Genomic DNA, 25,608 nt, shown 5'->3' on the forward strand with positions numbered 1-25,608 from the left:
TCACTGTGAGTGACCTGACGAGTTCGGCTTCTACCGGCGCGGTGCATGGTCCGGTCTTTGACTGCAGCAGGTTTGGTGGATAGCCTGGTGGATTGTTTCATGTGTTTTAACTGGCCCAAAGAGTGGGTCTTTTATGGTACGAGTCTTTTATAATCCATGGAATGTCCTGTTTTTAATTTATGTGTGAAATAAATTTATCTGCACTATGGGCGCATTCTCCTGATTTTTTCCATATATATATATATATATAGATATAATTATTTGAGGGGGTACCCAAAAGAAACAGGAGTCGTGTTCTAGAGGGCGGGGCGCTTGTAGTACGGATCCCACCACTAAGTGAATGTTTGCGGAAAGGGCCTACCACAGTCGCACTGAGGGGCAGGAGAAGCGCGCGCTGCACACTCCTCCCCAGCCCTCAGACACAGGAGCAGTAGCAGCAGGAGCAGCAGGTGAGCCCGGGCAGTGGCGGTGAGCAGAGTCGGACTGAGGGGCAGGAGAGGCACACGTTGTGCTCTCCTCCCCGGCCCTCAGACACAGGAGCAGTAGCGGGAGCAGCAGCAGAGCCCAGGTGGCGACGTTGAGCAGCATTGTGGGGGCAGTGTGTGTAACTGGCACTATGGGGGGCAGTATGTGTATCTGGCACTGTGAGGGTAATATGCATAACTGGCACTGGGGGGTAATATGCATAACTGGCACTGTTGGGGCACTGTTGGGGCAGTATGTGTAACTGGCACTGTGGAGGCAGTATGTGTATCAGGCACTGTGGGGGCTGTATGTGCATCTGTAACTGTGGGGGTAGTATGTGTAACTGGCACTGTGGGGGCAGTATGTGTAACTGGAACTGTGAAGGCAGTATGTGTATCTGGCACTATGGGGCAGTATCTGTGTATCTGGCACTTGGGGGCAGTATGTGTATCTGGCACTGTGGAGGCAGTATGTGTAACTGGCACTGTGTGGGCAGCATCTGTGTATCACTGTGGGGGCAGTATGTGTATATGGGGCTGTGGAAGCAGTATGTGTATCTGGCACTCCAGGGGCATATGTGTACTCTGGCACTGTGGGGGTATATGTGTATCTGGCACTGCACTACTGGGGCATATGTGTATCTGGCACTGCTGGGCGCATATGTGTATCTGGCACTGCACTACTGGGGGCATATGTGTATCTAGCACTGCTGGGAGCATATATGTGCTGGGGGCATATGTGTATCTGGAACTGCTGGGACTGTGGGGGCATATGTGTATCTGGCCCTGCACTACTGGGGCATATGTGTATCTGGAACTGCTGGGCGCATATGTGTATCTGGCCCTGCACTACTGGGGGCATATGTGTATCTAGCACTGCTGGGGGCATATATGTGCTGGGGCATATGTGTATCTGGAACTGCTGGGGACATATTCATATCTAGCACTGCACTACTGGGGGTATATGTGTATCTGGCACCATTTGGGGCATATGTGTATCTGGACTGCACTACAGGGGGCATATATGTATCTGGCACTGCTGGGGGCATATGTGTATCTGGCACTCCAGAGGGAGTATGTGTATCTGGCACTATTGGAGGGATTTGTGTATCTGGCACTGCCCTACTTGGAGCATATGTGTATCTGGCACTCTACTAGGGACAGTATGTGTATCTGACAGTCTATTTGGGTCATTATGTGTATCTGGCAATCTACTGTGGTCATTATGTATATCTTGCACTATACTGGGGTCATTATGTGTATCTGTCACTATACTGGGGTCATTATGTTTATCTGGCACTACTGGGGTCATTATGTGGGTTCGGTATGAAATACCAATGGCCGGGATGCCGGACATCAATATATCGTCAGCGGCATCCTGGCCACCAGAATGCCGGCAGCGGGATGAGAGCTAGTAAGCCCCTTGCGGGATTGCTGCGCTTGGCACGCTGCGAGCACGGTGGCTCGCTGCGCTCGCCACAGGTTATATTCTCCCTCTATGGGTGCCTTGGACACCCATAGAGGGAGAATAGTCTGTTTCGCCCGTATTCCGGCGCCAGCATTGTACCGCTGTGCGGGATTCCGGTGTCGGCATTGTGACCACTCGTATCCCGTGCAGCGATATCTTAACTGATTCCCCGTTATGTGTATCTGGCACTCTGCTGGGGTCTTTATGTGTATCTATTGTTCTCCCCAGGTGTAACCCACGTGCATATACTACTGCTCTCTCCTGGTGTAAGCCAGGCACATATACTACTGCTCTCTCCTGGTGTAACCCAGGCACATATACTACTGTTCTCTCCTGGTGTAACCCAGGCGCATATACTACTGCTCTCTCCCGGTGTAACCCAGGCGCATATACTACTGCTCTCTCCCGGTGTAACCCAGGCACATATACTACTGTTCTCTCCTGGTTGATTCTTTTATTAGAAAACTTGCAACATACAATAAATAAATAAATAAATAAAGCATAAAACCAAGCCAAAACACAATTATGGCTGAAAATAACAGATCATAAATGTAAATCAACAGAATCTTACATATATAATTTCCATGGCTTAACAATTTGTTAAGCCTAACAGCCTATACTAGACAACACACAACTATACACAACATACAAATGTAACCACAGCACTACAAACCACTTACATTAAATTCAAGTAGAGAGAAAGTAAATGGCTTTTAGCTGCATGTAAACCATTTTAAACAAAAAAACCAAGTCCAAAATCTACAGGGAGTGAGAAAAATAGATAGCCAAAAGATGGAGGAGAAGATGTCTGCCACCCACTCAAGGAGGCTTCAGGTGGCGCCAAAGCCTGGACCACCCAACAGCATCCATCCTCTCCTTATCCATATCCATCAACCTCTTCACCTCGTGTAGAATGCTTTCCACCACCACTTCGCAGGGGAGAACTTTCTGTCTAAGGGATACCTGACACCGTGCTCTCCACGTGTGATGTCTAACAGCTAAGCTAACTATAAAAATAGTGGTCAAATCAAATCTCCTATACCCTTTAAATGCCCCATAAGCCCACTCAGGGTAACTAAGCCCCGAGAGGCACGGGATGCGTAAGGCTCTTGAAACTCCCTTATAAGCTTTAACATTGAAAGGACACTCAAGAAAAAAATGGTCTAACGTCTCCTCCTCCCCTAGACATTCCTCACGCGGGCAGCCACGATCACCAGCACTTTTAAACTTGAGATTACCCTTCACGTAAAGCTTCCCATGAAAGGAGAGCCAAGCAGTGTCCCTGAACTTAAGTGGGATCCTCTGAGAATTGATCAGAGATAACCCATCTGAGCAAACATTACCCGGGCAGTCCCTTAGCGACAGTGGAACAAAGAAGTGAGTTCGCAAAATTCTTCTCTCCAACTCCCTTCTGGAGAAGTTTTTAACTTCACCCTCTTCCAGCCCCCAACGCCTTGTCATCTTCAAGCACAAGATGACGTACAGTAGATCGGGAGGTAGCCATGCCGGACCCGAAAATTTTTCACTTGACCACCATCAAACCAGAGCTCAAGGAAGGGAAACACCCAGGCCCAAAAGCTCTCTACCCATCGAGGGGGGGGGGAATCTAAAAATAAACTCCCAAGGTTATGTTTTATAAAGGTAGAAGCAAAAAACACCACAGGGTTGACCATACTTAGGCTACCCTGTTGCTTCGACATGTAAGTAATCCTCCTCTTGACTGGATTCATTCTATTCCCCCATAATAATAGGAAGAATAAAGAATTTTATCCTGGTCCACAAGGATTCTGGCAAAAAGCACACGTAGCTGACATAGAGAAACAAAGGGATCAGGTAAGTTTTGCACAAGTCAATCCTCTGCCTGTAAGAAAGCTGCCACTTTCTCCAAGACTGTACCTTCTTGGTAGCATCTTCAAGCCTTTTCTCCCAATTTTGAGTGGCATAATCACCACGGCCAAATCGTATACCTAAAATTTTGATCTCTGGGCTGGCCCGGGGGAGGCTGTCCGGAAGGGCAAACTCATCACCTTCCTCTCCCATCCAGAAAGCTTCACACTTGTCCTGGTTGACTCTGGAACACGAAGCTTCAGAGTACTCACAGATAAGATGTTCCACGTCACGTGCCTCTGCCACAGATGACAGGACAAGAGTGACATCATCTGCATAGGCCACCACCCTCAATGGAGACTCAGGGCCCAGCTGCACCCCCTCTACAGTGCCACTCTCAATCCTCCTCACAAAAGGATCAATTGCAAACACATATAAAAGGGGGCTCAGAGGACATCCCTGACGGACACCTGAATCAACAGTGAAAGCAGGGCCTACCCAGCCATTAACCAGTGGGAAGCTCTCGGCCTGATTATAAATAACACGCAGCCAATCTACCACCCGCACAGGAAGACCATACCTTTCCAATACAGTCCACAAATACTGATGATTCACACGGTCAAAAGCTTTGGACTGATCCAATGCCAGCAAATACTTCCCCCACTTTTCAGCACAACATCATTCCACGGCCTCCCGGACGCCAAGGACAGCACTAAAGGTGCTACGGCCCTTCACAGTGCAATGCTGAGATGGGGAAAGCAACAGTCCGGAAACTTCCATCAACCGATTGAAGAGTACCTTTGCCAGAATCTTTCTGTCTGTATTGAGAAGAGCGATGGGGCGCCAATTTTCAATACGGGCTGGGTCCTTACCTTTGGACAACAATATAAGAGCAGAAGATCTCATAGAGGGAGGGAGCAACCCCTCACCCAGGCTTTCATTAAATACCTCTACAAGATGAGGAGCCAAGATGTCAGAAAACACTTTATAAAATTCTGATGGTAATCCATCTGGGCCTGGAGACTTCTTCATAGACAGACTGTCTATGGCATTCTTGACTTCCTCCACTGTTACATCACTACCCAAAGAGTCAAAAGAGGGATCAAGCCCTTCAAGCCCAGGTGTTTCCCTCAGAAAAAGCTACATCCTCTCTCTGATAAGTGGCTGCTCAGATAAGAGGTTGGAGTAGTAGGACCTAATGACTCCCAAGATACCTTCCTTATCCTCACGAAGAGTACCCTGTTCATCATACAGGCCCCGGACCTCCCTCAGATCGACTGATCTTCTGCAACTCTGGTAGGGATCCGGTGAGTGGTATTTACCGTAATCCCTCTCCAGAATCAATGAAGACAGACGATTGTACTGGTATTCCTTCATCTGAGCCTTCACTCGAGAGATTTCCCCACTATCTCCACTCCTTCTCAAGCTCTGGTAGATGCACCTTTTTGACAAGCTTTTCCTAGCTACCAGCCATTGGAAAAATTTCCGGGTCCTCTTTTTACACTCCTCCCACCACTCAGACCTACTCCAGCCAGCCTCCAGAAGTGTCTCTTGTAATTGAAGAAAGTCTCTAAAGGACTGTCTGACCCTCTCCTCCTTTAGGAGCTCGGAGTTCAAACGCCAAAGGCCCCGCCCTTTCTGAGGGGTTTCTGATTCATTTAAAGTAACACTCAGAAAAAACGTGATCGGAGAACTCTACTGGCTTTGTCTCTGGAGGCAAAGTTTTCGAGGACTCCTTAACAAAAATCCTGTCTGTCCTAGATCTACGACTACCACTATGAAAGGTGTAACCTGTGAGGTCTGGGAAATGGCGAACATGCACATCCACCAGACCTGCCTCTCTAATCATACTAACTAAAAAGTTGGAATCATAGCCCAGGGTTGCTCTGGTGTCTCCTCTGTCTTTAGGCCTAATGATGGTGTTAAAATCACCTCCAAAAACAATCTGCTGGGCTGTAAAAAGAAACGGCTTTATCTCCGTGAAAAGACATTTCCTGTCCCACTTTGACTGGGGCCCATAGATATTAATCAGCCTCAGGTCATGTCCTCTCAAGTTGACATCTAGAACCATGCACCTACCTACCTGCAACTCTATAATCCTGTGCACAGTTACCATACCAGTAAAAAGAACTGCCAACCCACCGTACAGCTCAGCCGCAAGAGACCAGAAAGAAGGCCCCCTCCTCCACTGAGATTTGGCCCGATGGAGTGTGGCCAAATCGCCTACCCTGGTCTCTTGCAAAAATAAAAAATCGACATCAACCGCATCGAAAAAATCAAAGGCCATAAATCGAGCTTGTTCGGAAAGCACGGAAGCCACATTAATGGTGGCACATCGTATAGGTTGGGGATCCATGGTTCTTGGATTATAGAAGTAGGACCCATTTACTTTCTCTTTACTTCTTTCTCACAGTCCTCATCGGAGGACCCTACCCTCTTACAAGACAAACCAAAGGGAATTACATCATCATCCTCCACAACAACCTCTTCCCCAGCACTTTCTTCCACCCCACACCCACCACCAGAATCAGTAGCCACAACCCCATCATGTGGGCTCTTAGGTCCCACTGTTCCAGGAACCTCCCTGGTATCAGTTTCAACCCCACACCCAACCTTTTCTGGGGGAGGATCCAGATCAGGAGGCTTTGGGACTACACCTGGGTCACCCCCACCATCAATCCCCTTAAGGGGGTCCAGTGAAGAAAATCCCTGGCATCCAAGTTCTTGACTAGGAGTTTCCTCCACCACCATCTGGCTCTCGTTCCCTTCTTCACCCTGTCTACCTTTAGCCTGCTCATCCAACAAGGATTCCAATGCCTGGCTAAGCTCCGTCCCAGCTGGATCCCACTCTAGATCATTTTGAGTGGACTCTCGCTTAGCCTTCTTAGTATTTCTACCATTCCTCCCCCTCTTATCCTTAGACTCCACCCGCACAGCCACATCACTTACTAGTAAGCTGGAGCTCTTCTTCACATTTTTAGGTCTGGGTTTACTGGGGACAAAGATAAGCTCCTTGCCACCTACCATCACAATCTCACCTTCACCCTCCCCCTCATCCTCAGAAGAAGCCAAGACATTGAATTTATTTGCACAAATAACATCTATGTTCTTTGTCTTTGCCTTCTTCTTTCCTCCATTCTTCACAGTCTGAAAGGGCACTTCACTAGACTCTGGCTGCATCTTGCTTCCACCTCCCACCTGTTTCTGTGACTTACTAGCCCTCTCCTCCAATTGCTGTAACATTTCCTGGTGCAAAATTGCCTCCAACATGCTATTATCACCAATATCATTTACAGTCTTATCTACCGTCACATTTACATTGTGTGATGCATTTGGGCATCTGCTGTAGGGGTGCCCTTCAGTGCCACAAAGGTTGCACTTGACCTTTACACATTCCTTTGAAACATGGCCTGTCTGATTGCATAAAGCACACTTAACAACTGTGCAATCTCCACTAAGTTGCCTAAAGTCCCCGCACTTGTGGCAGGTCCTCGGCTGCCCCGGGTAGAAACATTGAAGCCTGTCTCTACCGATATAGGCAGCCGAGGGCAAATGCTGGGTCTCCGCACCACTAGAATGAAGACGCACAAATGTAGAGTAGGCACCCCCCCCAAACACCCTTGGTATGGTCAAACTTGATCAGTGGAGACAACACAGAACAATATCTAGACAGCCAGAAGACAATATCAGCAGTAGGTAATGATTCATTCCTCACTAATATGGTGATTTTAACCTTATCCGGCCTAGTGACTGTATTTGTTTTGAAAAATATGTAAGGCTCTTCCAGCCTGTTCTGCTCCCATTTTGTACAGAAAGCTTGGAGACCATTTAATGACACAAAACTTAAGTCATATTCCGGGGACTTTACCGGGTGTATGCAGGCATAAAGATCAGCTGCTTCAAACCCTAAAGAAAAAATTAAGTCCAGAAAATCAGATTTAGAAGGGGGAACCCCATCACCAACCCGTCTAAACTGTATTACATTCCTCCTTTTAATTGACTGACCCCCACTTGCTCTCACCTGAGGCGCAACACCTATAGCCTCAGACACCGCTCGAGCATAAGGCACAGGGTTGGGTTTTACTGGACCAGAAGAAAATTGAGGAAGGGATAAAGAAGTCTGTACATTGACCCCCTCCCTTTCTTTATTTACTGCACTAGCAGTGGCTTCTGATAACCTAGCCTGATTGGCACAGATAAGGTTGACAGCTGCCATTACCCTGGCTGGGGCAATCATATCACCATAAATAGTCTCTGTAACAGCAGACTTCTCAGGGGTTAATACACGTTTGTCCAGTGCAGGCAGTCCTTGTGCCTTAGCTTCCATACACCCCGGCTGCTTAACAGTCTCTCTGCTACCCAATGACATCACCACTTGTGCGTCTTTGGCCACGCCCCTTACCGCCTCCGCAACGACCAAGCCGGAGCTGGCCGCTACAGGCATATGGAGGAGACCAGCCTCAGCACTGCCTACCTTTCCAGGCAGACTACCAGCCCGCGCTGGACCCTCACTCGCAGCCTTCGGGTTAGGCACCAGCGGAGACAGACCCTGGGAAGCTGTTACAACTGAAATGGATCCGTTGCTAGCTATTACCATATCAATTGCTGCGCCCCCCACCCCGCTACCGCCCGGCACTGCCCCCAGGAGAGACGCCTCCCCTCCACCGTGGAATGCACTGCAAACCGCATCTGCCGCCATTTTGGGTTCCTCAGCATTCCGGTTTTCACCGCTTTTTGTTGCCTCTTCCAGGTTGCCTGTCTCCATTGGTATACTGACTTCCATCATTGGCTCCCCAGGAACATGGTCACCGTCCTGCACAGGCAATTCAGCTTTCCTCTGTTCTTTCTGTTTCTGCAGAAATGCTTCTGCTTGCAGAGTAGTGCACCTGCTTTTAGCTTGAAACAACATTTCATTTAACTGCTCCAGCTCCTCTCTCAAAATGGGCCGCTCCCAGGTACGGCAGGAGTTCCTTTTTCTCCTTTTAGTACTGATTTTAGTTTGTATTTTCCTTATTTCTTTCTTTAGCTCATCCAAATTTAAATGAGAAAATATTTCTTCAGAGGGCTCAGATTCATCTGGGCTGCTACAAGCATCCTGCATGTTTTCCACACAATTCACCACTTCACTACAGGCAAATGTAGATGTCATTTCTCTTACATGAGTTACTTCACTCAGAGAGTCAGCAACCTGCAGTTTGGGGGGATCCAATTGGGGATCCTGTTCCTTCACAGGACCCGAAGTCATCAGACCACCTTGCACAGATGCACTGTCCCCATCAACATCAGACTGGGCTGTTGCCATCACAGCCTTTGCCAGGCCCAGATCACTAGGGCCTCCACCAGACCCTGAAGCCAGGGGATCGCCTTCATCATCCTCCCCAGGGGGATCCATCCTCTCATGGGAGACCTTCCAGGAAACACTGCAGGCTCCAAAAACTTCCAGAGGCCTAGGAGCTCAGTAGCACAGGTCTGCCCCTGGTGGAACCCAGGCACATATACTACTGCTCTCTCCTGGTGTAACCCAGGCACATATACTACTGCTCTCTCCTGGTGTCCCCAGGCACATATACTACTGTTCTCTCCTGGTGTAACCCAGGCACATATAATACTGTTCTTTCCCGGTGTAACCCAGGCACATACACAACAGCTTGAAGTGAGCAGCGAGGTAGAGCTGTTTTTGTTTATATACTATGCTAGGTAGCGCCTATAATGGCTGGCCACTCCTCTTTGGTCACATGGCCACACCCCTTCCAGCATATGGCAACGTCCCTTAGTGGGCCCTATGATTGCATTTACCTGATGGGCCCTTCATGCCCCAGTCCGACACTGATCCCTGTTGACGCAGGGAAAGGTAGCGTTTGACTGCAGTGGTTTTTTTTCCCAGCGAGTTAGTCACTTTTTCGCCTATTTTGTGATGACTGATTCACGCGAACAACGTGCTCACAAGAATAAAGAAAAACTGAAAAGGCGAGATCAGGTGAATACGGTGAGTGAGGCAAAGTTGTCATGTTGTTTTTTTATTAAAAGTTGCTTAACACTCAGCGCTGTGTGGGCAGATGTGTTTTCATGATGGAAGCATCAGTCACCTGTTCGCCACAAATTGGGACGTTTTTTACTGAAATCGTAATGCAATATTTTCAAAACGTCCAAATTAAAACTTTGGTTAACAGTTTGACCCTGGGGTACAGGTTCTGAGTGCACAATACCTCTCACATTCTTGTGAGCACGTACATGTAAATCAGCCATCACAAAAATAGGCTGTACTTCTGTACTACTAGCACCCTCTAGAACATGATCCAGCAACTTTGCATCTCAGTTACCAGGCAACCACACACATCATGAACATGTTTCATCAGATGGTGCATGTAAGCTTGCACATACAGTAAGTGTGATGTGTGGTATTGTAGGCATAGGTGTGCGCACCTCCAAATGTCCAGCACCAGTAGCGGCTCTTGCCACGGGCAAGCAGGCTTTTTACCCGGGGCGCCGCTACCCTGAGGGCGCCGCCGTGGCAAGAGCAGCTACTAAGCCTCCCTCCCTCCCCGCGCCCGCTGCAGCCGGCATCACTGACTGACGCTAGAGATCAAAATTGACCCCTAGTGTCAGTGCGGCGCTGCTATGGGAGAGACGTCATGACGTCTCTCCCATAAAGAGGAGCCGGCACCCGGAGACAGCGGCAGCAGCGGACCAGCGGAAGCAGGAGCGAGGCAGGTAAGTATTTTGATTTTTCTTTTAGGGTTTCAAAGCAGCGCTACAACAGGGGGCACATACTGGGGGCACAGCTACAAGGGGCAGTACTAATAGGGGAACAGCTACAGGGGGCAAATCTACTGGGGGCAAATCAACTGGGGGGCACAACTACTTGGGGCAGATCTGGGGGCACAACTACTGGGAGCATAATTGTGGCCACGACCCTCCCCTATGAAGCCACGCCCCTGTTTAGCCGCGGGGGGGGCGCCAGTGGAAACTTTCGCACTGGGCGCCACAATGTGTAGAAGCGGCCCTGTCCAGCACCCACCATATGCCACGCCTGCTATAGACACTGCCGAGACCCAGGTTTGCTCATTTCTGCACTGCGTCTCCCACCCGCTGCTCCTGTGCCCGCCGCAGACGATATGCAGTATAATCATCCGCACAGGAGAAGACTGACTTTACACACTGCCTCACGATGTGACATGTTGATGTCACATCGCACACGCCCTCCCTCCTTGCGCACACTCTCAATGCACTGAGTGCTCTGCCACTGCCGCCAGTTAGAAGGACTTGGAGCTGCCGCCGGAGAAAAGTACAGTCAAGCACAGTAAGTCACCTCACACTGGGGAAAGAGAGGGGGCCAGGCAGGGTCGGACTGGCCCACAGGAGTACCAGGGAAACCACCGGTAGGCCCCACTGTCCGAGGGCCCACTCATTCCTCTAGGTAACAGGTATCAGACTGTGCACTTGTATTATACACGGTAGATATGTTGCATTACACTGCACTAAACTATTGTGTATTTCAAGCCTCTGTGGAAGCTGGCCACACTCCCTTTGTAGGCTGGCCACACGCCTAAGGATGGGCCCCTATAACGGCATTCCCCAGGTGGGCCCTTCATGCCCCAGTCCGACACTGGATATAGAATACACACACACACACACACACACACACATATATATACTAGCTGGACCAACCATTCAGTAGTTTCCTGAGTGCACCTATAGGTGGTCATTCCGAGTTGTTCGCTCGTTGCCGAGTTTCGCTATGCTGCAATTTGCTGCTAAATGCACATGCGCGCGCATGCGCTTAGTTATTTAACTTAAAACTTAGCAGTTTTGCTGTTGTTCGTGCGGCGCTTTTCAGTCGCACTGCTGATCGGTGAGTGATTGACAGGAAAGGGGCGTTTCTGGGTGGTAACTGAGCGTTTTCCGGGAGTGTGCTAAAAAACGCATGCGTGTCAGGGAAAAACGCGGGAGTGTCTGGGGAAACGGGGGAGTGGCTGGCTGAAAGCAGGGCGTGTTTATGACGTCAAACCAGGAACTAAACGGACCAAACTGATCGCAATCTAGGAGTAGGTCTGGAGAGACTCAGAAACTGGCAGGAATTATTTAGTAGCAGTTCTGCTAATCTATCGTTCGCTATTCTGCTAAGCTAAGATACACTCCCAGAGGGCGGTGGCCTAGCGTTTGCAATGCTGCTAAAAGCAGCTAGCGAGCGAAAAACTCGGAATGAGGGCCATAGTCTGTAGGTGCAATCAGTAGTTTCCTGAGTGCACCTGTAGTCTATAGGTGCACTCAGGAAATTACTGAATGCTTGCACCAGCTAGTATATATAGGTAAACCTTCTTTTCTTTTCTTTTATGAGTGCACCCACAGATCTCATTTCTTTTAGATCTCATTCCTTCCTTTTTTTTGTAACTTCCTGTACTTGGCCAGGCTAGCCAGGGGGAAAAATATATATATGTATGAAGTTTCCACACAAAAAAAAAATGAAATCTGTGGATGTACTCAGGAAAAAATAAATAATTAGAAAAAGAGTAAAGAAGGGTTACATACATATATTAGCTGAGCCAAGCATTCAGTAGTTTCCAGAGTGCACATAAGCCCCATACACACTACACAATGGGGGGTAATTCCAAGTTGATCGCAGCAGGATTTTTTTTAGCAATTGGGCAAAACCATGGCCCTCATTCCGAGTCGTTCGCTCGGTAATTTTCATTGCATCGCAGTGAAATTCCGCTTAGTACGCATGCGCAATATTCGCACTGCGACTGCGCCAAGTAATTTAACAATGAAGATAGTATTTTTACTCACGGCTTTTTCTTCGCTCCGGCGATCGTAGTGTGATTGACAGGAAATGGGTGTTACTGGGCGGAAACACGGCGTTTTATGGGCGTGTGGATAAAAACGCTACCGTTTCCGGAAAAAACGCAGGAGTGGCCGGAGAAACGGAGGAGTGTCTGGGCGAACGCTGGGTGTGTTTGTGACGTCAAACCAGGAACGACAAGCACTGAACTGATCGCAGATGCCGAGTAAGTCTGAAGCTACTCTGAAACTGCTAAGTAGTTTGTAATCGCAATATTGCGAATACATCGTTCGCAATTTTAAGAAGCTAAGATTCACTCCCAGTAGGCGGCGGCTTAGCCTACTGGGAGTGAATCTCGGAATGAGGGCCCATGTGCACTGCAGGGGAGGCAGATATAACATGTGCAGAGAGAGTTAGATTTTGGTGGGGTGTGTTCAATCTGCAATCTAATTTGCAGTGTAAAAATAAAGCAGCCAGTATTTACCCTGCACAGAAATAAAATAACCCACCCAAATCTAACTCTTTCTGCACATGTTATATCTGCCTCCCCTGCAGTGCACATGGTTTTGCCCAATTGCTATCAAAAATCCTGCTGCGATCAACTTGGAATTACCCCCAATAGCCGCCAGCGATATTGGCGTGGGTGGGGACCTGGCGGGGTGACAGCATCGGCAAGTGCATACACACTTGCCGATGCCGGCGGGGAAGGGAACGACACCCATGCTGCATCTGCAGCATAGCTATCGTTAACGAGGACCTCCCTGCTCTGTAAATGTTCAGACGAGAGAGGGTTTGTTAACAATGCGTGGGAGCGCACATAGTTAACCACATTGAGTGTACACACTGGACGAGAAAGTAAAAGATGTCGCTCAGATCGGCCCTTATGAGCGAGATCTTTTAACTTTCTCGTCTAGTGTGTACGGGCCTTTACAAATCTCATTCTTTCCTTTTTAGTAAGTAATGTGTGCGTGTGTGTGTGTATATATATATATACATATATATATATCTATATCTATCTATCTATCTATCTATCTATCTATATATATATATAATAAAAGAGGTTAGGGGTACGGCGACCCGTGGTGTTCAAAATAAATATATATACTTATGGTACATATTAAAGATGTGCAGACGCCGAGAGCACATGCTGAGAGTCTGGAAACGTGATTAGGAGACCTGTAAGTTGTATTTAAACACTGTTTTGTTTGCACTGTGTGATGTGTGTGTCCTGATGACGGGGGGCAGTACCCTGAAACGTTGAATAAATCACCGCGATTTTTTGAAGCAGTTTGAAGTCCGGGAGTGCCTCTGTCTTTTGGATTGAATGGTAGGGGGTTGGCAGGCCCCAGGAGAGCACCCTGGCAAGATACTGCATTGACTTCCATGGAGTGCCGGCTTTTGGTGTATGGTATGTGTGTGTTGAGTGTGTATATATATATATATATATATATATATAAATTAAAAAAACCTTTTCTAAAAACAGAGTGGTAAAGTGCAGGAGGTCAGACTTATCTTAGTCACTGGAGGTGATGAGCGGATTCGGTTTTACTCGGTTCTCAAAACCGAATCTTATTGGCTATCCAAAACACGTGACATCAGTGAGCCAATAAGATTCGGTTTTGAGAACCGAGTAAAACCGAGTAAAAACGAATCCGCTCATCACTACAAGTGGAGGGTAGTCAGGGAACCCAACGCGTTTCGTCCTTTAAGACTTCATCAAGGGGTCACCCTTAATATGTACCATAAGTATATATACGTATATTGAACACCACGGGTCGCCGTACCCCTATCCCCTTTTCTATATACGCTTTGCAGTAATATACCTGTACTGTATCTCTTAGGGGCTGGTTGACGCCTGAATACCATTGCGATCGTGTGTATTGTGGTACTACAGTCATACAGATTAAATCTACATAGGTTTTTATTAGAATTTTATTAAGATTTTATCCCACAAGTGGTGCTGTATTTCTTTTATATGTATATTTATGTGTGTGTATATATATATAAAATGATGAGCATGGAATTTTAGTAATAGCATATAGAAATATAAGTGATGAGAGTGATGATGCTCATGCTGTGTGACAATATAATGTAGATTTCAGCTCATACTGTGAACATACATAATATACATTTTCGGCTCATACTGTGTGATATAATGTGAATTTTCAGCTCATACTTTGTGGTGTAATGTACAACAATTCAGGAGAGCTGGCTGAATATTTTCTAGGGTAAAAGAATGTCATGTGGCTAGATATGTTTGTATAGCTGAGATATAAGAAGGCTGTACTGTATATGTCTGGGAGCAGATCTTAAGCAGGGCATATACTGGAGCGCTGGGTATATACTGGAGCGACATCAGAATGAATGCCCTTGAGCCCAGATTGAGTGTACACAAGTTTAATGGAACAACTATGCTACTTAGAGGATATATAATTACATATCATTGTATACTTTGTCTTGAGAGCCGAATTACACTACAGTACACCACTTTAGTGCAGACTACTATGTCAAGGGACAGCTGGGTACAAACACCTCTGCAATGACAATCGGGAGGTCAAAATGTTATGTACTGCTAAAAAATTCTGATCCCCAACCTCCCAATCCCATTGAAGAAAGCACACACTATCGGAGATCGTCAGAGCATTTTTCTTATCTGCAGACTTGATCTGCGCATGTATAGTCAGCATAACTGAGGGGAACACAGGGGAGTTTAATGTTATGGGGCCTATTCATCAAGAATCTATCGAGCCAATTCTCCATTCTACCGATGATTAGGTTGGGTGATTGGCAACATCCAATATGTTGGACAATCTCGACTCGCCGATTCCAACTCAAAAACTATCGGAATCGCCGATTCAGGGATTTTTAAGATGTATTTAGCGATTACCCACGAATTGGGTAATCCGAAATTTTTCTGAATTATGTATAAGCTACTTTACCCTGAAATGCGTTCTTAGCGCCTTTAAAAGCATGAATTCAAATGCTCTGTTGTAAATCACTACGGCTGTCTGTGACTGTGCCCACAGCTCTGCCCAATTACTGGTAGTTATGTACACATAGGGCCTGATTCAGAGATGGACGCAGAACACATCGTTGCTGTGCCCATAAAAATGCTAATGCAGCAGCAGACATTGCCTCCGGGTGTGGATCATTAGATCGCCAGTGTTATGTACACATAGGGCCTGATTCAGAGATGGGTGCAGAAAACATCGCTGCTGTGCCCATAAAAATGCTAATGCAGCAGCAGACATTGCCTCCGGGTGTGGATCATTAGATCGCCAGTGTTATGTACACATAGGGCCTGATTCAGAGATGGACGCAGAACACATCGCTGCTGTGCCCATAAAAATGCTAATGCAGCAGCAGACATTGCCTCCGGGTGTGGATCATTAGATCGCCAGTGTTATGTACACATAGGGCCTGATTCAGAGATGGGTGCAGAACACATCGCTGCTGTGCCCATAAAAATGCTAATGCAGCAGCAGACATTGCCTCCGGGTGTGGATCATTAGATCGCCAGTGTTATGTACACATAGGGCCTGATTCAGAGATGGGCGCAGAACACATCGCTGCTGTGCCCATAAAAATGCTAATGCAGCAGCAGACATTGCCTCCGGGTGTGGATCATTAGATCGCCAGTGTTATGTACACATAGGGCCTGATTCAGAGATGGGCGCAGAACACATCGCTGCTGTGCCCATAAAAATGCTAATGTAGCAGCAGACATTGCCTCCGGGTGTGGATCATTAGATCGCCAGTGTTATGTACACATAGGGCCTGATTCAGAGATGGACGCAGAACACATCGCTGCTGTGCCCATAAAAATGCTAATGCAGCAGCAGACATTGCCTCCGGGTGTGGATCATTAGATCGCCAGTGTTCTGTACACATAGGGCCTGATTCAGAGATGGACGCAGAACACATTGTTGCTGTGCCCATAAAAATGCTAATGCAGCAGTAGACATTGCCTCCGGGTGTGGATCATTAGATCGCCAGTGTTATGTACACATAGGGCCTGATTCAGAGATGGTCGCAGAACACATCGCTGCTGTGCCCATAAAAATGCTAATGCAGCAGCAGACATTGCCTCCGGGTGTGGATCATTAGATCGCCAGTGTTATGTACACATAGGGCCTGATTCAGAGATGGGTGCAGAACACATCGCTGCTGTGCCCATAAAAATGCTAATGCAGCAGCAGACATTGCCTCCGGGTGTGGATCATTAGATCGCCAGTGTTATGTACACATAGGGCCTGATTCAGAGATGGACGCAGAACACATCGCTGCTGTGCCCATAAAAATGCTAATGCAGCAGCAGACATTGCCTCCGGGTGTGGATCATTAGATCGCCAGTGTTATGTACACATAGGGCCTGATTCAGAGATGGGTGCAGAACACATCGCTGCTGTGCCCATAAAAATGCTAATGCAGCAGCAGACATTGCCTCCGGGCGTGGATCATTAGATCGCCAGTGTTATGTACACATAGGGCCTGATTCAGAGATGGGCGCAGAACACATCGCTGCTGTGCCCATAAAAATGCTAATGCAGCAGCAGACATTGCCTCCGGGTGTGGATCATTAGATCGCCAGTGTTATGTACACATAGGGCCTGATTCAGAGATGGACGCAGAACACATCGCTGCTGTGCCCATAAAAATGCTAATGCAGGAGCAGACATTGCCTCCAGGTGTGGATCATTAGATCGCCAGTGTTATGTACACATAGGGCCTGATTCAGAGATGGACGCAGAACACATCGTTGCTGTGCCCATAAAAATGCTAATGCAGCAGTAGACATTGCCTCCGGGTGTGGATCATTAGATCGCCAGTGTTATGTACACATAGGGCCTGATTCAGAGATGGACGCAGAACACATCGCTGCTGTGCCCATAAAAATGCTAATGCAGCAGCAGACATTGCCTCCGGGTGTGGATCATTAGATCGCCAGTGTTATGTACACATAGGGCCTGATTCAGAGATGGGTGCAGAACACATCGCTGCTGTGCCCATAAAAATGCTAATGCAGCAGCAGACATTGCCTCCGGGTGTGGATCATTAGATCGCCAGTGTTATGTACACATAGGGCCTGATTCAGAGATGGACGCAGAACACATCGCTGCTGTGCCCATAGAAATGCTAATGCAGCAGCAGACATTGCCTCCGGGTGTGGATCATTAGATCGACAGTGTCTAGGTCGACAATGTTTAGGTCGACCACTATAGGTGGACAGTCACTAGGTCGACAGGGTTTGAAGGTCGTCAGGTTTCTAGGTCGACATGTTCTAGGTCGACAGGTAAAAAGGTCGACATGCGTTTTTCATGGTTTTTTTTGGTGTAGTTTTCTCCGTACAGTGACCAGGAACCCCAATTAGCGCACTGTGTCCCCTCGCATGGCTGGCTTTGCTCACCATGCTTCGGGCAAGGTGCCTCACTCCGCTACCGCTGCACTCGGCACAGGTTACCGTTCCAATAGTAGTCCATGTGGATCGTTAAGTATGAAAACGTTCCAAAAATAATTTTATTTTAAAACTCATGTCGACCTTTTGACCTGTCGGCCTAGAACATGTCGACCTAGAAACCCTGTCAAACTTGAAAACATGTTGACCTAGTTACTGTCGACCTATAGTGGTCGACCTAAACATTGTCGACATAGACACTGTCGATCTTCAGACCGGATCCCATTGCCAGTATCTGCAATCCTTAGAGCCTATGAGGGTGATTCAGACCTGATCGCTGGGCTGCTAAAATTGTAGCCCTGAGATCAGATGGTCGCCGCCCAAGGGGAGTTTATATTCGCCGTGCAAGTGTGCGATCGCATGTGTAAGCAAAGCTGCTAAAGAAACCTCAGTCAGCGGACAGCTGCAAATCTGTTCGCACCTCACTCACCAGTCACAGTGGCTGGTTTTATCAGTGTGTGCAGTCTCTGCGCTGCCCAGGACCTACTCCTACAGTGCGATCAGAACGGGCTGATCGGGGCCGGAGCTGACGTCACACACCCTCACTGAAAACACTTGGGAATGCCTGCGTTTTTCCTGACTCCCAGAAAACGGTCAGTTACCACCCACAAAATGCTTCCTCCTGTCAATCAGCATTCGAATGGCTGTGCGATCAGAATTTTCGCACCAGCGTGTTGCTGACCGGCGATGCCTGTTTTTTGGTGACATGTGCGTGCATTGCGGTGCATACGCATGTGCAGATAATGCCTCATCGCATCACAGCTGCGATCAGGTCTTAATCAGGTCCTCTGTACTAAGCCTTGAAGAGAGATAATGTGGACGGAGATAAAGGGCCTAATTCAGACCTGATCGCTGTGCTGCAAATTTGCAGAGGTCTGCGATCAGTTGTCGCCACCCGGGAGAGTGAAAACCCGCCCCGTGCAAGTGTGCGAATGCATGTGTACAGCGTGCGAAAATTCTGCCAGACAGCGGACATCTGAAAATCCATTCACAACTCACTCACCATCGAATGATTTTTACAGTCTGTGCAGCCCAGGAATTACTCCTACAGTGCGATACAAACAGGCTTATCGGGGCCGGAGCGGACGTCACACACCCTCCCGGAAAACACTTGAGAACACCTGCGTTTTTCCTGACACTCTCAGAAAACGGATAGTTGAAACCCAGAAACGTCCTCTTCCTATCAACCACCTTGCGAACGCACGTGTGATCGAAATTTTCGCACCATCCTGTCGCTGTTTGGCGATGCAGCTCCGCATTGTGGTGTATACACATGCGCATTCGATAATCGTTCGCTGTGCAAATTCGCACAACAGCAATCAGGTCTGAATCGGGCTCAAAGTACCAACCAATTAGCTCCTAATTGTCATTTTTCAAACCTAGCCTGTAACATGACAGTTAGGAGCTGATTGGTTGGTACTTTATCTTTCAGTCCACTTTATCTTTCTCCAAGCCTTAATACATAGACCCCAAAGTGCTGCGTCCTATGACGCTGCATCTGGTCACCATCACGACCAGTGGCGACTCCAGATCTGCAGCGCAGTCCAAAAATCAAGTAAAGAGCCACACTAATTGCCGGTGAGTCCCGGCTGGAACTGTTTGGCAGTGTTTGAGATGGAATTTAGGGGGTCATTCCAAGTTGATCGCTCGCTAGCTGTTTTTAGCAGCCGTGTGAACGCATAATCGCCACCCACAGGGGAGTGTATTTTAGCTTTGCAAATGTGCAAACGCATGTGCAGCCAAGCAGTACAAAAACAGTTTGTGCAGTTTCTGAGTAGGTCTGAACTTACTCAGCCGCAGCGATCACTTCAGCCTGTCCGGTCCCGGAATTGACGTCAGACACCTGCCCTGCAAACGCTTGGTCACGCCTGTGTTTTTCCAACCACTCCCTGAAAACGGTCAGTTGACACCCATAGACGCCCTCTTCCTGTCAATCTTCTTGCGATCGGCTGTGCGAATGGATTCTTCGTTAAATCCATCGCCCAGCAACGATCCACTTTATACCCATATGATGCGCCTGCGCATTGCGGTGCATGCACAGTAGTGAACTGATCGCTGCGCTGCGAAAAACGGCAGTATGCGATCAGTTCGGAATGACCCCCTAAGTGTGGCTCCCCTATTTGAATTTTGGACTGCACTGCATCTGGAGCTGCCACTGATCGCAACCATTAGTCAAAATGTTGGTAGCAATTGAAAAATAACAGTTAGGAATTGATTGGTTGGTACTTTATCTCTCTCCATTTATCTCTCTCTAGAATTTTATAAATCTCCCCAGAATGTTTCAGTCACATCACAGGCCAATTAACCCACCAGTATGTTTTTGGATTGTGGAAGAAAACCCACGCACACATGGGGAACGGTAGCGGATCTTGCCACGGGCAAGCAGGACTTTTGCCCGGGGTGCCGCCTTCCGGAGGGCGCCGCACCATGGCAAGATCCGCTACTGCTGTGCCCGCCGCTGCCCGCTGTGTCGGGAACTAGACGCGTAGCGTCTAGTTTCCCTTCGTGGAGAGGACCTTTACTGTGCGGTGCGCGATGACGTCATCGCGCACCGCACAGCAAAGGTCCTCTCCACGAAGGGAACTAGACGTGTACGCGATGACGTCATCGCGCACCGCACAGCATTTCAGCGGCGCTACTACTGTACAGGAGGCGTAACTGACCACGCCCCCTGTATGAAGCCACACCCCTATTTCCCGCCCAGGGCGCAAAAAGCCCTAGAACCGACCCAGATGGGGAAAACATACAAACTCCACACAGACTGTGCTCTGATCAGAAACTGTCCTCATGACCTCAGAGCTGTGAGAGGTACAATATACTGCTAGCCACTATGTCAACCATGCTGTCCTCTTACAATATATGTAAAATAAGTCTGCTACAGTTCTTTTTCCTGGTAGATCATAGACAGTGGCCCTCATTCCGAGTTGTTCGCTCGCTATCTGCTTTTAGCAGCATTGCACACGCTAGGCCGCCGCCCTCTGGGAGTGAATCTTAGCTTAGCAGAATTGCGAACGAAAGATTAGCAGATTTGCGAATAGAAATTTCTTAGCAGTTTCTGAGTAGCTCCAGACTTACTCAGCCATTGCGATCAGTTCTGTCAGTTTCGTTCCTGGTTTGACGTCACAAACACACCCAGCGTTCGCCCAGACACTCCCCCGTTTCTTCAGACACTCCCGCGTTTTTCCCAGAAACGCCAGCGTTTTTTCGCACACTCCCAGAAAACGGGCAGTTTCCGCCCAGAAACACCCATTTCCTGTCAATCACACTCCGATCACCAGAACGATGAAAAATCCTCGTTATGCCGTGAGTAAAATACTTAACTTTTGAGTAAAATAACTAAGCGCATGCGCTCTGCGGACCTTGCGCATGTGCAGTAAGCGACTAATCGCAATATAGCGAAACTTGGCAACGAGCGAACAACTCGGAATGAGGGCCAGTGTCCGTATAGGACTGTCACATGGTCAGTGGTGGGGCCAGCACATGGCATCACAGTACTCTGTTATGGTGCTTGCTCCATAACAACTTAACTTCCTTCCTTACAGGTACAGTTAAAAAAAAATTCTGAGGTATGTCTCTGCCAGGAGACAGTCTAGTTGTCTAGGTCTGGGGTTATTTTGTTTGCTTGCCTTGTAGTAGCGAGTGGTGCTATATGATAGTATGTGAGTAAGGTGGAGTGCATGGCACGGATCAGTATTTGGTGGTGTGAGTAGTAGAATATGACTGATTTTTTTACGTGCTTCATGGGCAGCAGGAGGGAATGGGTACTAATTAACCAGGCCCAGGCTTGTTCAAAGGGTCTGGGTTGTCTCCAGGAAAGCTATTGAGGGGAATAAATGCTCCCCATCGCAGTGCATACCGCCACTGTGCAGCCATGTATATAGGAGGGGGCATGGCCATACCTCACTTATTTGAGCCAACCCCCTTAGTATTACTTGTGCCTACCATTTGTTTTTACGGGATACGGACAGGATTCTGACGGTAGGCTCCCAGCTGTCAAAATACAGAAGCCGGAATCCCAACACTGCTCGGAATGCAGGCGCCGGCATCCCGAATGAGAACGCAATCCCGGTGCCAGCATCCACGACTCCCAGGATCACGATCGACTGATTGCCGGGCCACCGGAGAGGTAAGCCGAAGGATGGAAGGTTAGGTTGAGGCTGCAAGAAGGGGCGTTAAGTTTATGCACCCACGGGAAGGATTAGGCTTGGGCTGTGGGGGGAGGGGGGAGGTTTAGGATGAAGTAAGAGAAGGTTAGGGTTAGGGGGCTAGGGTTACCAAGTGCACCCGACCCCTGTCAGGATTCTAAACAGCGAGATGCCATAGTCGGTATTCTGACTGCCCACATCCCAACCGTCAGCATTTTAGCCCCAACCCATCTCAAAGGCATGCATGGCATTGCAGCATGTGGTGGAGACTGTAGTTGCCCTTGTTTTTAGTGTATTGAAGTAGCATGTGGTGGTGATGTTATTATTCAGTCTCTAATGATTGTACTTCCTTCCAACAGTCAAGTGTTTAGCATATTTTGCTTTATGATAATGTGCGGGAAGCTGAAAGATACCTCCCAGGCTGCACACAGCAGAAGCAGGGCTTCTAATGCATGCAGCATTAAGTGATGGGCATCAGCCACAGATGTTTGGAAAATATTAATGTTTTGATACCGGTGGTCAATGTTTTGCCATCGATGGCAGAATTTCAGTGTTTCATAGCCATTGATGTCTGAGGGCTGATGGTGACGCGGCAAAAGCTTTTTTCCCCCCATTGCTCTTCGTTGATGGTCCGTCACGATCGGGTATAGACACTTGTGCTGCCAATCAATTGTTCAACAAAATCAATGGTTTTCCGTCTATGGTTTCCTACCATCAATGGAAGGTATGGTGGATGGTACAGAAGGCAGCATCAATACAGACCATCAATGATGAACCATCCCTAGGAGCAAAATAAAAGTTTTTGAAGGTGGAGAGGGGAGTTCAAGATGGCTAAGTATCCCTCAGGTTACTCAATATGGGTGGTGTAATCACGCAGCAGAAGACAGGAAATCTGCGTTGAAAGACACAAACCTTGGACTCAGCACTCCTACAAAATGGGGGCGACACATCACTGCTTTGTAAATGCTCACTATCGCCGGCCCACCCCAATACTACATGCTGTGGCTTGGGAGGCAATGTGAGCATTGTCGCAGACACTAATGTACATATGCGCAGAGCTGATTCTGTGCATGCACAGATTACTAAACCATAGGAGATGTAAGCACCAGGTTTGTGTACTTCTCTGAATCGGGGACTTAGAGTCTTGCATTAGTATATGCTCAGAATGTGTGTGTGTTTGTGTGTGTGTGTGTGTGTGTGTGTGTGTGTGTGTGTGTGTATATATTTCAAGAAAAGCAATTTACAAATTTATATACTATAAAAATATTGGACAGCTTCAGCAACATGAAAGACCCCTGCACAATGAGCATCTACAGTGTCTGTCTGTCTGTCTGTCTGTCTATCTATCTGTCTGTCTGTCTGTCTGTCTGTATAGTGTTAAATGTTACATTTTCGGAAGCACATTCTAGAAGTCCTGCAATTACCCATAGTAAAAGGTATACAGTAAGTGGCTAGATTGTATTTGGATGAACAATTAAAGGAATATTTCTCTTACTGGTAAAATAATATGTCATGTCATACACCTGTAATATTGCATTACATAAACACATTTCTTATTAAATAGAGTTAATAATGAAATCATATCTTGCACAGCAAAATCTGCATATTGTAACGTCAATGACTTATGTAAAGTTTTTTCTTTCTACGATACCCAGATTCAATTTTATACACAGTTATACAGTTAACATAGACATTTAAAACTGAGATTTAAATTGTGTTGATACTAAGAATGACATCATTGCTCAACAGAAGTATCCTTAAAGTGAAAGGGAAGCAGTTTCATACAGATTTGTATGGTTTGTAGATAGTAAAGTAGAATGAAGTTGAAGCTCTTTTAAAAAACTACAGTGAGAATCTGAGTCTCTTCTGAGCTGTATATAGTTAAGTTAATACCTGGAAAGGTTAGACCAGTTTCCACGGCTGATAGACATGTCCAGGAGCTCTGTACGCATACACCTGTCTTCCTGCTTCTCATGAACACCTTGAATATTATGGATCATGTGACATAAAGTCACTGCCCAAATGTAGGAGGGAATAATACCCTGCACCTTGTACAGTAGCCTGCTAGTCTATTGTGATGCTGAGTCTCAACAATTCTGCCAACTTTAGTCATAAGATAGCTATTGTAAAGATCATGTTGTATTCTCTGTAATGAAACTACTGTAAGTTTGGCAATAATATTACTTCTGCACAATTATAGTAAGTGTAAGATTAAGAGTTTGCATGTGTTGAATTTGTAAATTACGTAATTGGCTAAATGAAAATGAGTTGCACACACTCTAAGCTACTGTACTATTTACATTTCTAAGCTACTATTTAAAAAAATCAAAGATGACAGTCTTGTCTTTCATCATAGCTATCTATGATCATTAATTTTTAATTTTTAGGAATTTTTGCCACAAGTTGCAGATTTAAAAAACAAAAAACGAGCTTTTAAAAGTGTGTAAATGCAATTTGCATGCAATGCCTATTTTCACGTAGCTGACAGATTATTTGTAACTGCGCATGCACAAAAAATTCAGAAAACCCCTATGGCGCACGTGTTACACAAAGTGTACGCACAAGATACTGTTTCATTTGGGACAGACGGTGTCAGAAATGGGGTGTAAAAGTGATGGGCGTTCCAAAGTGGTAACTGGGAGGTGGTCTGATGTGAAGGCAAAAAAAGTTTGTATACTGGGGGGTCATTCCGAGTTGATCGCTAGCTGCTTTCGTTCGCTGTGCAGCGATGAGGCTAAAAAACGGCACTCTGCGCATGCGTATGCGGGGCAATGCGCACGCGCGACGTAATATTACAACGACTGATGTAGTTTCACACAGGGTCTAGCGATGCATTTCAGAAGCACTGGTGGCCGCAGAGTGATTGACATGAAGTGGGCGTTTCTGGGTGTCAAATGACCGTTTTCAGGGAGTGTTCGAAAAAAATGCAGGCTTGCCCGGAAAAACGCAGGCGTGGCTGGGCGAACGCAGGGCGGGTTTGTGACGTCAAAACAGGAACTGAACAGTCTGACGTGATCGCAAGCGCTGAGTAGGTTTTGAGCTACTGTAAAACTGCGCAAAAATATGTTGTAGCCGCTCTGCGATCCTTTCGTTTGCACTTCTGCTAAGCTAAAATACACTCCCAGTGGGAGGCGGCATAGCGTTTGCACGGCTGCTAAAAACTGCTAGCGAGCGATCAACTCGGAATGACCACCCTGGTGCAGCCACAGAGGCCATGGTCAGATGGAGAAACTGAACTTGCAATAGGGTTGAGGCAAGTTTCGATGGTACGCAGATGGTGGCATCTATAGCATAACTGATGGTGTTACAGCATGCAAAACTCTAAACAGGGCCAGATTAACAATGGGGCGGATGGAGCTGCAGCTCCAGGCCCCCCATTGAAAATAGGCCCACAGGCTGCAATGCAATGCTGCCAGTGTTGACAGGAAAAAACATTCCTGTCATCACCAGCAGCTCAGCTCCCTCCATAC

At 47.4% G+C, this 25,608-nt stretch overlaps 1 protein-coding gene across 1 annotated transcript in view; it reads right to left on the bottom strand.

The window, feature by feature from the left end:
• Positions 1–24,107, bottom strand: part of LAD1 (ladinin 1) — a 131,649-nt gene extending 107,542 nt beyond the window's left edge. The window contains exon 1 of the mRNA XM_063954966.1: positions 24,032–24,107. Coding sequence (XP_063811036.1) covers positions 24,032–24,090 — 59 coding nt within the window. The 5' untranslated portion in view covers positions 24,091–24,107. The remainder of the gene's footprint in view (positions 1–24,031) is intronic.
• Between the last annotated feature and the right edge of the window lie 1,501 nt (positions 24,108–25,608).

This window comes from Pseudophryne corroboree, chromosome 2, assembly GCF_028390025.1.
Source record: "Pseudophryne corroboree isolate aPseCor3 chromosome 2, aPseCor3.hap2, whole genome shotgun sequence".
NCBI classification, from domain to species: Eukaryota; Metazoa; Chordata; class Amphibia; order Anura; family Myobatrachidae; genus Pseudophryne; species Pseudophryne corroboree.